The sequence below is a fragment of the Dermacentor variabilis genome, chromosome 2 (genome assembly GCF_050947875.1).
Source record: "Dermacentor variabilis isolate Ectoservices chromosome 2, ASM5094787v1, whole genome shotgun sequence".
In the NCBI taxonomy this organism is placed as follows: Eukaryota; Metazoa; Arthropoda; class Arachnida; order Ixodida; family Ixodidae; genus Dermacentor; species Dermacentor variabilis.
In genome coordinates this window covers 19657955-19673102 of record NC_134569.1, presented here as the reverse complement: position 1 = coordinate 19673102, position 15148 = coordinate 19657955, and the positions used below count along the sequence as shown (strand labels likewise).

General features: G+C 45.5%; 2 protein-coding genes across 4 annotated transcripts in view; one reads left to right on the top strand and one right to left on the bottom strand.

The window, feature by feature from the left end:
* Positions 1 to 1859: 1859 nt before the first annotated feature.
* LOC142571466 (ectopic P granules protein 5 homolog) lies at positions 1860 to 10168 on the bottom strand. Its single transcript, XM_075679832.1, has one exon. It carries the CDS (start codon positions 10065 to 10067, stop codon positions 2523 to 2525), a length of 7545 nt encoding a protein of 2514 aa, XP_075535947.1. The 5' UTR covers positions 10068 to 10168; the 3' UTR covers positions 1860 to 2522.
* Positions 10169 to 10693: 525 nt separating this feature from the next.
* Cdep (Chondrocyte-derived ezrin-like domain containing protein) overlaps positions 10694 to 15148 on the top strand; it is a 231451-nt gene continuing 226996 nt past the window's right edge. Inside the window, exon 1 of one of the 3 annotated variants that reach the window (XM_075679831.1) lies at positions 10694 to 10865. The gene's annotated coding sequence lies outside the window, so the exon portion shown is untranslated. The remainder of the gene's footprint in view (positions 10866 to 15148) is intronic. The other 2 variants (XM_075679830.1, XM_075679829.1) reach the window with 2 other exon arrangements.

The window sequence follows — 15148 nt, the reverse complement described above, 5'->3', positions numbered from 1 at the left end:
TCGTGATGGTATCACAGGTGGAGTGCATCACGGAACACTCTTGAATTATCCTCAGCGCATATTTACCAGAGTGCCTTAATTGAGGCATCTTGCGCCGCTTTCCACAGTAGTGCCAGGGAGCACATATATACAGAGGCATCACAGTTGACAGCAGTGCCAGAACACAGCCTAGCTAACAAAGGAAGTAAAATTGTAGCAACACGATTCAGATTTGCGATGATGCCTTGCAACGCTACTTATGGCAACATGAGCATTCCAAAGTTTGGGCTTTAAACTGAGAAAAGGCTCAAATAGTCTCTCTTGGCATTTTGAAGGTCGCTTAACTTTCTCGTAGCCAGTACTGATGTCGTGTCGACACTGGTAGGATATAGAATATTCGTAGGAAAAATAAATGAGCGCCACAGCATCTGGCCAGTTCCTTATCTAAATGTCAAGAACTTTGCAAAATAAAATGTGGACACCCGGTATTATGCAAGCTAGGCTTCCAGAATTTAAACAGTATACAGTAAACTCAGTTGTACGAACGTTGGGTTAACGAATATTTCAGAATAACGAACCTTTAGAAAATTCTCAGTGCTTTTCCTACGCATTCTATGCAAACATCTTTCAGTTAAATGAATTCCTGAACAGCGAATATCTCATTTGAATGAACTTGAACAGTGGACAGAGGCTCATCTTTGAAATCAATTCAATGAAGTTTTGTGCTCTGCAGTGCTGGCATAGCCGATGCTCGCCACCCCCAAATCGTCCCTCCATTGGTGTAACAGTACCATAGGCAACAATTAGAAACTGTTGGTATAAATCCTGCCTTTCCCCCCTGCGCGGTGAAAGTGAGCAAGGCAATTGACCCTGGGATGTGGACAGAGGTCTGTCACCAGCTGGATGTTGACATTTAACACTTCATTGGAAGACTATGTACAGTGTGACAGTGAGCTTGTTACCTGTGCTAGACTATCAGATCTGGAAATTGTTTCCACTATTCGTCCCAAAGAGATGAGTGCAACGAGAAATATGCAATCACAGAGGTAGATTCAAATCCTGTAACTCTAGCTGAGGCTGTAAGGTGCCTTGGAAAGTTGCAAGACTTCTATGTCTCAGCAACAAGCTGTGCCAGAGGAAGTGCACAAAAGCAGACTCTATGGACAGCTTTGTTACTTCTTGTGCTTTAGAACACCAGTGCAAATGAAAATTATATATTTTTTTCAAACTGGTAAACAGAAACGTAACTGTTACACACTTTGTATATATTGATTTACATAACTCCATAAATTCCATTTCACACTTTTGACTCTATGTCTGCTATGTCCTATGCTGTTCCAGATTCTAGTAAATATTCAGTTTAGTGAACTTCCAGTGAACTATTTCCTTAGATCCCTTGAAGTTCACTCAAGTGAAAGTTCACTGTATAAGCAGAAGGGCTGAAATTTTTTTGCTCTATGCCAACAGATTGCCAATGATAGAGCCATGGCCCTTAGATGACTGTCACAAGATTACTTTCAATTGTCAACATATTCTCTTGTGCATGTTCATTCTTCCCTCAAACTACAACAAACTACTGTTATCATTATGCAGTGCTGGGGAAAGAAAAAATAGTCTCTTGAACTTTTGGATTTTTTTCTTATCGCTATTCTGAGCACTACCTTTAAGTATAATTGGCCATTGTCTTTTGTCCTTGCCTATATATACTGTTTATGTTCCTGTTTTTCTAACAATTCGTCATCTGATTAATTTTCAGTTGCACTTTTTTTATGTTTTGATTGCAACATTGTTTTGTGCTGAGTCAGTTATATCATTATTGCCCCCACTTGCTTTGCATATCTTTAGAGCTTACTGTATGTCGTAAATAAGTAAAACATATGTGCAATGCTACTGCTTTTAATTTCACTTACAGTGCAAGCAGCACATATAGAAGGATGGGCTGAACAGCCATTCAATGGTATTAATTTACACAAAGATATTTGCCCATCTATGACACAAAGGAAACAGTTGCGAAACACATATGCAAGTCTGAGCTCACTCTTTCTGAACCAACAGAAACACTGGTAGTGTCTTGAATGCATACACCATGTGTGAGAGCATGGACTGAACCGCCATTCAAAGGCATTAATTTATACAAAGATATATGCCCATCTATGACACAAAGAAACAACTGCCAAATGCAAATGCAAGTCTGAGCACACTTTTTCTGAAACAAGAGAAAGAATGCTAGTGTCTTGAATGCATGACATAGCTTGGAAAGAAGGCAAGCTGTTGTACCTTTTGTCACAGGCTGTGGTGTCACTGTGTCTGGTCTGATTTCTTGCATCAACTTTTACTGCACCATGAAAAGAGGTTAGGTCACATCCTGTTGCTGCATTGATAAAGAACAGTAATGGCTGTAGTGTCCTTGTAAGAGATGAGTGCTCAAAACATTGATAGCCATTAACATTTAACTTCTTGCATTGTACTGCACAATAAAGCACCACAATTTACACCTCTTGCAATCGTAAAGCACAATTTTTTAAAAAGTCCAGCACACACAATTATATGATGCCAAAAAATAGGATTCGCAGGTAGGCCTTTTCACAGTAAAAAAAGTTCACAAGGGTCTGAATAAGGTGCAGACTGTCCCTCAATGTGAGGCTGGAGTCTTGGACAAGGTTCAGCGCTTCTTGGATCTCCTGCTGCAGTGGCATATAGGCTTTGGTAGTCTGTAGAATTTGAAGTCGTGAGAGGGTCTGACTTGCAAGAACAGTGTTATCCACCAGTCGTGCGGCCACAAAGGCAGCCACAGCACGGCAGCAGAATCTGAACCGCATGGACACTGTTGACCGACGACCCATACCCAGAGCTCCAAGAAGGCCACCTGTGTCACGATCTTCACCTAAAACGCTCAGTGTTGAGCAGACATTTGCCAGGAGATTATCTACTGCTTGCGGACTGCTGCCAAAGTCGAGCTGGCGAAAGCTCAAGGCCAGAAGCTTTGCCCACAACAGCAGCAGCTTGGGTTCAGACTCTCCACCTGCCCGGCCTTGAGACACCCAATCAGCAAGCTGGTCCAACAGAATGCGCTCATCCTCGGGGCAGCGGCACTGCGGCAAACAGTACAGCACATAGCACAACTGGGTCAGGTGTGCAGCCTGGCAAGCACACTCTTCCCTGAAGACAGCCACGGTCAACTCTGGCACCCGGAAGGCACCTGCTGCCTGCCTCCAGCCACCATCAGCGGCAGCATTTCCCTCAAAGAATGCTGAAAGACAAGCCTCAGTCACAAACACAAGGTGATGCACCGAGGCAAGGTTGGTGCAGGCTGCTGCTAGTATGGCCAACAGAACTGGATGTCCTGAGCGTGTGTCAAGCCAGGGTAGCAAGCCTCCACGCAATGCTTGTTCTTGAGTGCTGCCCTTGCTAGCACTGTCCAGAAGAGAGAGGGCCCGACCCAGAATTGCCACGGAGCTTTGCACTGACTGACACTGATCCAGCAGCTGTGGCAGCAGCAGTGCCACATCTTGGACATCAGCTACTGGCAAAGCAGGCCCATAAAGTTCCACAAGTAAGCTCACAAATGCAAGTTGCTTGCTTGGGTCCCTGCTGCTGCTGCCAGGTACCATGCATGACACGACCGTCACAAACTCCAGCATTGTCCTGCTAGTGCAGCTACTCTGTTTGAGAAGTTGATGCACATCACAGTTGCAGGCAAATATCTTCTGGATGCGGTGAACCAGTTCTACAGGCAGAATACCCCATTCAAGCTCGTACAGGGAGCCAAGTGTGCTAGCTATGAATGTGGTCATATCTTCACGCCAAGCAAGAGTGGCTACAAGTTCAGCAAAACATGAGTAATACTCCACTACACATTCAGGCATTAGCTGCTGTGCATGATGAAGGCGCTCTTTCCAGGGCACTTCCACAAAAACTTTGGCCAAAAAGTCTAAGTGGCTGGAGTACTTTCCTTCCAAGAGCTTGCAAGCTAGCCTCATGTCATCCACGCAGGGAGAAAACTGTGACCATGGCAGTGCAGTAAGTGCAGTTTGGAATGCAACAATGACATATTCTGGAGGGTTGGTCCATACATATTTGACAAAATAATGCTGCCAGACAAGTGACAGGACATTGACATTCCACGTGTTGTGACAGCAACGGTGGAAGAAGGACAGTGCAGCAGCCAGAGAGTTAGCCATAATGGCAGCCTCTTCAGTATCTCCCGGTAGCCATGGTGCACACATGCTCTTGCCCTCACTTAATTCCAGCCAGGGCCCATAGAGCAGCAGCACAGTCTTTGCAGCCTCTTGCAAGTTGTCATCTGGAGCTTTAAGATTTTCCCAAATATAGCAGTGTGCAGTGACAGCGAAGAAGCGAGGCAACACAGGCAGGAAAGGTTTTACTCGACTGTACAAGCCATTTTTAACTGTGGATGCATCAGATTTTCTAAGTGCAGCAAAACATTTAACTGTGGCATTTATAGTGTCAGTTGTTTCAGCCAAAGACAAGAAGCACTGATGCTTTGCATACTCCTCATCATATGCCATTGCTACTTCATCAGGCATGCAGTAGCCAAGTGCCTGCAGAAAGACACCCCAGGTAGCCACAGGAATGGAGCAGGATACTGTGCCTTTGAGAAGCATAGCAAGAACCACTGAATAGTGCTCAGGGAAGTGAAACCGTAGCAAGTTATGTAAATGCACATGGAACACTTCAACCAGTGGCAACAAAGCTTGTGGTGGATTAATGCCACATTTGCATAGAGCCACCTCCACAGACTCCAGCAACTGCTCCCGTACAGCTCTATTGGGTTGACAGCTAGTCAGCCAACATGGCAATTCAAACTTGGACAACAGCACAAAGATGGCATTATACAGCCTTGGGGCAATGCACGAACTCACAGACTGGTACATAAGGGCATACTGGTCTTCATTTGCTGCTGTTGGACTGAAGAAAGGTGCTACATGACCAACGATGCTTGGGTCATTAAGGATTGCTAGTAGCACAGGCAGACATTGGTTAGCCCGGTTGGACACAAACTCTTCTCCTACCATGTCCAGGCACAATGTTATGAACTGTCTTGTGGGTGCATGTTCTACCATCTCCTTGTGCAGTGACCCGACCAAATCAAAAAACAACTGACTGCCAAGTGCCTCTAGGTCTTCTTTGTTGGCTGAAGAGGTTTGCCGGTGCCGTTGAACCAACTGAGTAAGGCAAGCTTCTAGCTGCACGTGTGCACAGCAGCTGGCATGTGGTGGGGGACGCTGAAGCTCTGTCAGGGTGGCGATCCACTCACTTCTGTTCTGCTCAATATTGTGCAGAATTCCCGTAGCCTGACGAGCTTCATAGTACTGCAATCTCAGGTGAAGGGGGCCTTTGCATTCTTCGTGATAGTCACAAGGCACAGCCAGGTGCACAAATGCAGAGACATTGTCATAGAGGGCAGGCAGCAGCTCCTCTCGGCAGACACGATCCAGCTTGGTTAGCTTGTCTAGCTGGTCAGTGACTGTGCTCGCGTGGCCTAGTAGCACTCTCAGCTGAGTGGACACCAGCTCCTGCACTTGTGGTGCAAGGCAAGGCACAGCAGGAATAATGGGTCGCAATGTTGGTACAGCAGGTGCTGGCATTGGCCCTTCATATGTCTTGAGCCGAGAGATGATGCGCTCTTCAGGAGCGTCCTCACAGGGCTGCCTGTTTCTGCAAGGGCGGCTGATATGTGGTTCCTCTGCCAGATGTAGGCTCTGGAGCTCATGTCGCCCTTTCTCCATGGAGACAAGCTGATGCCAAGGCTGGTTGTCTCCTTGAATGATAGAACACAGTGCTTCAGGGCAATATTGAGAGGGCAAGGCACTAAAATCAATGCTGGTGGTTTGAAGACGAGGCTCTTCCAGCCACAAGCCAAACGTACGATACATCTTGAGCAGCAACTCACAGAGGTTCTTTGATGGTCCTTCTTCTATTGCACACTGTTGGAAGCAATGGTCTGCTAACTCATTTAATCGCCGCTTGATCTTTTTCAGCAAAGGAAAGTACTTAGCACTCTCAAAAAAACGTGGGCCCACACTGTTGCCATTGGGGCACCTCTGCAGGTAGAGAAAGAAAAACTGTTGCCATATCAGAGGAAGAGCTTGGTGGTCTCCTTTGGTCTGCAAGGCCTGATGTGCCCACCGGTACAGCAAGAGAACATCGACGGGTGCTTGCATTGTTTTTCTGACAACAATGTCAACTGAGGCCTGTGGCGACTGTGCCATGTTGGAGAGAAAAGCTTTCCAAGCAGAGGCTACTTCAGGCAGCTGGGCTTCTGCAAGCATTCCTGCCAAGGCAAACCAAGGAAATTGTGGTACAGAGTGTAGAGGCACTATGGCTGGCCAAGAGGCAATCTGGCTGCCTAGCACATAGGAGAACACTGTCCTCACCATAGATTGCGATGCTGCTGGCACAGTAAGGTTGGCAAGCAGTTCTGTAAACTGTGCTATGACACTCTCGAGACAGTCTGCCTCAAAATAAGCCAGCTGCACCAGAACATCCAGAAGGTACATGACATTTTCCCTGCCCTTGGTTTTGTACATTGCCCTGTGCATGGGGATGTCTGGAAGGTGAAAGAGCAGCAATATCCAAAGTTTGATGGGCAGTGACAGAAAGCCCCAGTGTTTTGCTTGGCAGACGTGGCTGGTCATTGTAGCAGCAAGCTGCTTCAGCACACAACCTGGCTGCTCTGATCCCACAAGGCTTTTAGCTGCTGCCAGGTATGTGTTGTCAGCCAACACTAAGCGCTGTAAATCTTCTAAAAACTGCTGGCTGGTTGTGAGCATCTCCTGACGCAAGTAGAAGAGTGGCAGAATGTGGCAGATACACTTAACTGCTGCTGCAAATTGCTCACCAAGTGTGAGTGTTGACAGGAGCTTAAGGCCAGTAGTAAGCACTTGCTCCCTATAGTGGCCGACACTTCCCACAGAAATGGACAAGAAGATGGCCGGAGGGCAGAGGTCCTTGCTGGCCCGAAAAATTGGGTGTAGCCACTCACACTGTTCTAAGTCAGGTGCAATGTCTTGGGGAGGATTTTCATCCAAAATAAGATGCAGTTGGCCTTGATGGTTACTGTCGAAAGCATGCAGCTTTAGTCGAAACAAAATTGTCCAGGTCCAGGAGACAAATCCCATAGGTGTAGAAGAATCGCAAGTACCTGTGGCCAAGTAGGACAAGTAGCGGACCTGTTTGTAAACATACCCTGCTGCTTCAAATGGAACACAAATCTTTTCGTAGGCTTCGAGCAACAGCAATGCAAGTTGTTGGTGCAGGCTTTGATCAAGAAAAAGTTGGCCCTGTTCACCAAAGCCATAATTGAGGTTCTCAATCAACAGCCGAGCCAGCTGACTCTGCGGTGAGTCAAGCGGGTAATAGAGGAGAAAATGGGCAATTACATCCAGGTCTTGTTTGTCAGGAAGCCATAAGTGTAGTGGCATGGCTTGCATTAAGTAGCATGCCATTATGCCCAGTGCCATCATGTGGTCATCAATTGCATCCAGTAGCACTGACACAACACATGGTTGTTTCTGTGCAAGCGACGACAGTAGGTCTCGTCCCTCTTTAGCAAATTGCTGTCTTATATTCCGGTTCAGGTAAGTAATCTGAAAGATTTCTATGGCAACAATGTGTGTGAAGGCACGCCCTTCCTCCTCTCTTGATGCAGCCATGTTAGCAAATGAAGTCATCAAGAAAAACACTTCTGATTGAAGCATATTGCACAGTTTTTCTTCAAAGCAGAGTTTATGACCTTTGTCTTGCAGCTTTTCACAGATTTCACTTGGAGCTAAAAGTGTTTGCTGCACCTCCTCTTGGTAACTGTTGTGCAGGAGCCACAGCAACTGCCAGAGCATAACAGTGGACACTGAAGTATATGGAAGAACAGCCATAAACTGCCATGCACCTGTGCTCTGCGAGTAGAATATGCAGTTTACTGCACGCAGAAAGAACTGATCATACTCAACTTGAAGCCGCATCAGAAGAGCCGAGTCACTTGCACTTTGTGTTTGCATGAGCCGGAAGCTCCTCCAGTGGTCGGACACATACTGAACTGTGTGACGAATCAAGCGACTGATTCTTTTTGTTAACTGCCTGTATTTTGAGTGGTTGTATGTCTTTAGGCCAGTATGGAAGATCGAGACCAACTGTGATGCCACTGCAATCAGCTTAAGAATACTTCGTTCTGAACTTCTAGTCACATCATAGTCTTCAGGTACTACAAAGAGGAGGTGTTGGAAGATAGCAGCAAAGGGCACCTGATTTACCAGAGCCACCACATCATTTTCCCTCCAATGAACCACCGAAGGTGGCTCATCCTCTTCACCATCGGAGTCCAGCACTACCCAGGGATCTTGTCCGGCTGCAGCCTCCAAGGCACTCTGCAGGGGTTGCAAGTACTCTTCACGTTGTTCTATTGGTGACATAACTGTGGCCAGAGCTGCCAGGGCATAGTCTAGCTGTGGACAGCCCAGGGTAGCTTGGTGCCAGTCAGTGTGCTCAGGCCATGGCAAAGGACTGGGCACTTGGACCAAGCTGATGGCCCACTTGTGTATTCCTGGAGGACAACGCAACACATGACTCAGCAAGAAGAAGTGGTCTGCTAATGAGGCCACACGTAACAAGAGGCTAGCCAGCATACGCAGCCACGACTGCACATCATTCACAAACACTTCATCTTGAACTGCCTTTCTCAAAAACACAAAGAGCACACTAATGCATGTTCTCAGCTCAGCAACATCTTCTGTTAGCTGTGGCTGTGTCCCAGTGCTAATAGGCATGTTCTTTGGTATGTCCCGAAATGTAGCAATGTCTAGGATCAGTTGAAAGTAGTAATCGATTTGGACCCGCAGAGTGCTAGCATTGTGCATGTACAAGATGTGCTTCTCCCTGAGTAACTTGAGCAGCTTCTGAGACGATGACGCCATGAGTGATGCCACATCATCATTATACAAGGCACGCTGAAAGTAATGCTCTCCAGTAACTCGCTTGTTATCTGCACACCTCCCTTTTCCAGTGACAACATCTGGCACAATGTCCCACACGCATGTCTCATGCTTCCCAATGTGTTCTACCAGTTCCCGCACGGTGCACACTGTCGCAACTAGGAGTTCCCTGGACCGCCAGTAGCTTTCCAACAGCTTGTACAGTTCATGATGGTTCAGCCTCTTCTCTTGATTAAGGCTAACAAATTCCGACACTATGGTTGTTCTTTCTTTTAGCCAGGCATTTTCGTACAAAGCCATTATTTGCTCCTCCGTAAATGGACGCATAGACGTTCGATTGTCGGGCACCTCTGAAAGCTCAGGGTACAGCCTGCCAACGCTTTTGTTTCTTCCAAGCGACTCATCACTACGGGACGTGACAGCAGCACTTTCTTCGATGCCCGAAATATGGAAGCGCACTACGCTCTTCGCGCCAGGGGAGCTGGGAAATGCGTAATGGCTATCGAAACTTTCATCAGGGGCAGTTGGCACCTCAGGTTCAACTGTCGAGATCGGTGCCATCGCCAGCTGCGCAGTACTAAGCTCTTCGGTTGGCACCGCGGGTGGAACTGTCGTGATCGGTGCCACCGCCAGCTGCGCAGTGCCAAGCTCTCCTGTTGGTACCTCAGGTGACACTGTCGTAGTCTGTGCCATCGCCAACTGCGCAGTACTAAGCTCCCCATCGCTCTGTCGTTCGCAATGAGCCGCAGCGCCGGCGCTCTGTCGTAGTAAGTCAGTGTCATCATAGGCAGTCGGTTCCTCAGACGAAACTTCCGATATCGCTTCCGTTACACGCCCCGTACTAGTTCTCAAGTGGCCAGCTTCGTTCTGTCGCTCATGGTCGGCTTCAGCATATAAAGGCAACTCGGCGTTGTCCGGGTGCGCAGATGGACGCTCATCATCACGTGCTGCGAAAGTTGCGTCGCAGTTATCACCAGTGTTCTGAGAGGATGCGTCAACAGCCTTACCGTCACACAATGGTTTGTTTACGGCATCAGTTGCTTTAACATTTGTTGTCACAGAAGCTGATCCTGTGGAAGTTTCAGCAGGCAGGAGAGGTTGCTTCTTTCGAGATTTCTTCTTGGCTTTTACCTGCTCCATGTTGTCATTTTTTTATAGAAGACAAGCTTAGGCGACGGGTGCGCACAGATAGCGGGCACACCACAGCTGATTTGACGTTGGCTACTGGATGCTGCTCGGCACGGCTAGCTATGGTTTAGTGCGGTGACATCACATTTTGTTGTTATGGCTAGAAGAAATTTTGCGTGGCGCTACTGCTGCTCCGTGCTCCACCTCGGTGTCATCATTCGTACATACAGGAAACTTGGAAACATTGTTCTACCATGCGAGATTCACATTACCCAGCACTTCTCGGAATTCATAACAATTTACATACAACTACATACAACAGCACGACACGCGTGCTCCAGTCCGGTCGTGCCACAACAAAACTAACAAAAATATGTGTGTTTTGCCTTGACCGATGCGCTATCGGAAAACGTCATGAAGAACATTTAAACAAAACGCGATTACATCTTTACATAACTCACAGCCAGCCTACGCACATCGTTTCTATAATATTTCAAATCCATAATATAATATACAGTTTAAATGAAATAACTCCAAACGTTTATAAACATAGTCAAGTGAATAATCACGGTATGCCTGAGCATTCCCAAGTTTATTACTACACTAACCATTATTAAATGGCGAATCAGCGGCCTTCTGCTTAAGCAACTTTTTTTTATTCCAGTTTCCTTTTTAGCAGATGTTTTGCAGTTGTGTGTGCGAGCGTTGCATATAATCGGCAGTACGCTGTATTACGTTCTTTCACTCTTGTGGTTATTTTGTGTGATGAATGCGGTACGATCTTCGTGCAAGATGAATGATAAAACATCGGTAAGGAGCTAGTACAGCGGTACTAACCTACTTGCGCTGCCTTTTAAGTTCCCAGATGAGTTTCTTTTTTTCCTCTGCCACCCGTGCAAGCAAAATAAGGCGTTGTCTACTGAGTGGTCAAAGCCCGGAATTTTATTTCGTTGGACTTTAGTTCCTTTGGAGTGTTTGTGGTTTCCTTATATTTAAGCTATATAGAACTGCTCATGTCGTAAGTGAATTTGCGGCTGCGCTACCGGGTCGATGTAGCTTATCGCTTTATCTTCTTCTTTTTTTTTATATACTGTTCGAGCGCAACGAAATGCTTGGCTTAATTGCCAGATCCGGCTGCTCGGAACCTTAGCGACACCCTTTTTGTCTCGCACCAGGCAGTCAGTCAGGCAAGCACTTAGTGCCGGATGTGCGTTTGTCCCTCCCTCAACCCCGGCTACATTTGTCAGTCGGGGCTTCAAGACGGGCTGTCATCGTAGTGCTCCAAGTGCAAAAATGCCACAGTAATAATGATCTAACACACAAATCGCAAATCAAAAATTTTTACGGTGCTCTATTTTTCTGGTAATGATTTGCTTTATGTGCAATTTTAACAGCTGTGCGTACTGATGTCAAAGTTACCTTGAAAGAAAGATTGTCGTATAAAAGAAAAGTTAAAAAAAGTACGATCTATTGATGGCTTGGTTCTTTAACCAAGTTTATTTTTTAAACAGAGTTACAAGTTTAGTTGCATTTGCGATACGTGAAATTAGCGTATCAACTATGCTTGTCGCAGGTCTTGATGATACAGTTTTGACGTCGCAGTACTTTCGAGAAATGGGCGTTGGTCATAGAGGCAGCAGTCAAGCCAATGCTTCATCACAGATTATTGTGTAATAATAGCTAAACAGCTCAATTTTACCAGAAGCAGTTTAGTTTTGTAGCTTTCCATGCTGGCCAATGCATTTTGAAAGTGCAAGCAGGGGTCATGCGAAACAGCAGCATCATCTTGCTCCCTGCCTAGTACCATCATATGTGTAAGTTTTCTGTGCAAGTGCTGTGTCTCCATGAAGTACTAGGATTTGGATGGTTTGGTTTGTTTATATATGGCTTGGCCTAGAACATGGTCATATATAAAGCCACCCAAATAAGACTTCCTCAGAATGAAATCGCAAGAAGTCTTGGGCCTCTCGTAATGCATATTAATTATGGTTTTCTTACATATATTACAATGAGTAAGTGAACAAACAAATGAAATATGACAAGCTGACACACATTGAGCGCTGACCTTCTAGTCTTTCCTCCAACTTTGTGAACCCTATGTTTTAAATAAAAAAAACCTATTAATGCGACAGCGTTAAGGGCCCTGTATCGCAGAAAATGCAGCGTCGGCGCCAGCGGCGATGTCCGTATAAGTAAACCCATCTCGAACCATGCATCCCGATCCACACAGGCCCTGTTTGTGGCGCATGGGCATTACTGAACCTAATTGATTTTCTTAAAGTAAAACGTGTCAAAAAAATTTGTATAGTATGACTTGCACATAACCTTCAGACATGATAGCGTCTGATTGTAATTTGAATATATGAGAAAACATAATTCTATGACATGGAAACTCAAACACAAACCCCTTTTCCAGCTGCCGTTTGAGGTAACCAGAAAGCTCGCTTTCGTGCATAGCATTCGCTGCCAGCACTTCCAGGAAAACGTTATGGTTACATAAGCTGCAATTGCTGGGAAGTGTGAGAAGCAGTCATGGATCTTTAAGTGCTGTTGCGTTCCACTCTTAAAGCCGAAGCTTAAGTGTCCTCCAAATTTTTTCATCATATTAAATAATAAAGTTCACCGATGATTACAATACTCCTTAATGCGAAATTTGAGTGCAGCTCTATGAGTTTTCATTTCGTGATATATTGCCTGGTGTGGACAGTCTGCCTCATGCAGCACGTGGCAGATGGAGCGAAGTGTGGTGTGACTGCCTCGCTAATCTGGACTTAGCAAGAACCAGCGCATGGGTGATGCGTGGGCGCAATTCAGAGCAGCTGCCGCCAACAGACCTCCTAGATAATGCGCACTACTCTGGGACCATCTCACAGCCATCGTTGCCACACTAAACTTTTCTTTTCACCCTTTCGCAATACCCTCCTTCTCTGCTTTACTCCTTGTGTCTTTCATCCCCTGCTGTGCTCTGCGTTCGCTTTCATCTTTCGCTGCGTTCATTCACTTGGTTATGGTGACGCTGACGCTCGCTGCAGGAACAGACGCCTAAGAGCTGTGCTCTTAAACAGCATTTTACATGCTGTTTTAAAAGTGAGTTAGCCATTGTGACGTACGAAACACTGTTTGCCCTTCAATCCTGGCTCTCTTAATCTCAATCCCCCATTTCCTAGCATTCCCATGCATATAGCAATACTTCTCCCACTTGGAAGTTGTAAGGAATTGTGAGGCAATAAGTGCTCTGGTGCAAAGCGGGTGCAGCGTAGTAGTCCTTGAGATGCTAACTCGCAATAACTAGAAACTGACACAGCTGATGGCGTAGGACGATTTTCAATTAATTTGAGGGAATGGTTTTGTGGCAGTGTTTCAGCCACTGTAGAAATGTTGGGGAGCAAAGGTCGTCTTAGTACAATGCCCAGTGAGCCGTGACATTTTGAAGATACGACTGGCTGCATAACACTGGTTTAGTCTACAGTGAAGGGCAGTAGGATACAAAGATAAACCTAGTTAAATCATCATGAACAAGCAGCATGAAAGCTGGACAAGGAAGCAGATGCGATGTAGCACTGAATCTGTGTCTGCTTCCTTGTTGTGTTCTCACTTTTTTTTTTTCAAGGTAAAAAGGAAAAATGCTAGTTGTATTATTATTAGTATTATTATAATGTAGTTATAGCAAATGGTCACGCTTTCACCAATGGGTCGCTTAATTCAAAAGGTGATCTCTGTGTTGGTTTTAAATTGTTGTTTCAGTTGTGTTTTATTGTTGTTTATTTGCCCTTTTGATGCGAGTAGTGTCCACAGTAAAGTTTATTGTACCATTTTGTGAAGTATTAATTTCTACCTAGCTTCATTTACTCATCTGCAGCTATTTTTTAAGTTAGAGCCATGTCAAAGTCAAATTTTCCAAACTCTTGCACTTCCAGAGTGTGCACAGTACACTTAAAACTTGCATATCTGTTGGTGTCACACCTCTTCCTGAATAATTTTTATAGAATCTTTGGGAATCAGCATCACTTGGAAGAGGGGTATGGGCAGCATTCATTGGTGGTGTTTGTTCCACGCTTGCAGCAAGGCTCGGATAGACATGAGTGATTGCCTTTCAGTATGTTTAAATCACCGTGACAAAATTGACTGGCTTTTGCAACCATGACGGTGTTTTGTGTGAAGCTCTTGTAGTTCCCTTAGCTCCAACATTTAGTTGCAGCTTCAGCATTTTAGATCTCCAGTCTCACTCGTACCAACTCTGAGTGCTCTTGCAGTTTTAATTGCAGCTCAGTTGCCTGATGGTCACAAATTCTCACTCCACCGCACCATGCAAAATTTTTGGCTGCTGGCATGTATGGCCCTGTGAAAGTAATTTCTGTTATACTAAGAATGTGAATGTTTGAACCTTACAGTGTACAATGCAAGCCACATGCTGAAATGTAGAGGGAAGACCAGTAGATGGCAACAATAGCGTGAGTGTTCTCATGACTAGGAAGCAGTTCAACCAATTTTCAAATCAGCAACCATGTTGTGTGGTTGGCCAATCCAAATGGTTTTGTTCTAGGCAAAATTTTTTGGCATTGGTAACATTAGTGGTCACATCATCTTGTGACTCTCCTGATGTGTACCACAGCAGTGGAGATCCAGCCTCAACAAAGCAGTGGTGGTTGTATGCCCATCCACAGAGAATAAGGAGCAGTTCATTGCTGATTGCTTCAGAAGCAGCAGCTAGACAATATACTGCAAGAAACCAACCCAAAGGCAGTTAGTCCAGAACTGTTTGCACAGCCACATTGACTCACTGGTAGGAATGTGCTTCAGAGAAGCTATTTCTGCTCACAAAGATTTGAGGCATATTGGAGGAGATGAAAGTTCTTCACATCAATGTACTCCCCCTGAATTTGCGAGAGGCAGATATCTGTGATGGCAGATATCGGTGATGTTGGTCACAGTGTGTATTAGCAAACAAATATCCTACAGTTGTGCTTATATTGAACCCAGATGCTCGCACTTATTGTTTATATTTAACAGCAGCAACCTTTTTCAAGCCCTAATTTATCTAACTGCAGCCATCAGGACATAGAGTGCACTGAAATGTCAAATGTTGCACCACT

Coding starts and splice junctions, on each gene's coding strand:
- LOC142571466 (XM_075679832.1), bottom strand. CDS start 10,067: ATGGAGCAGGTAAAAGCCAAGAAGAAATCTCGAAAGAAGCAACCTCTC.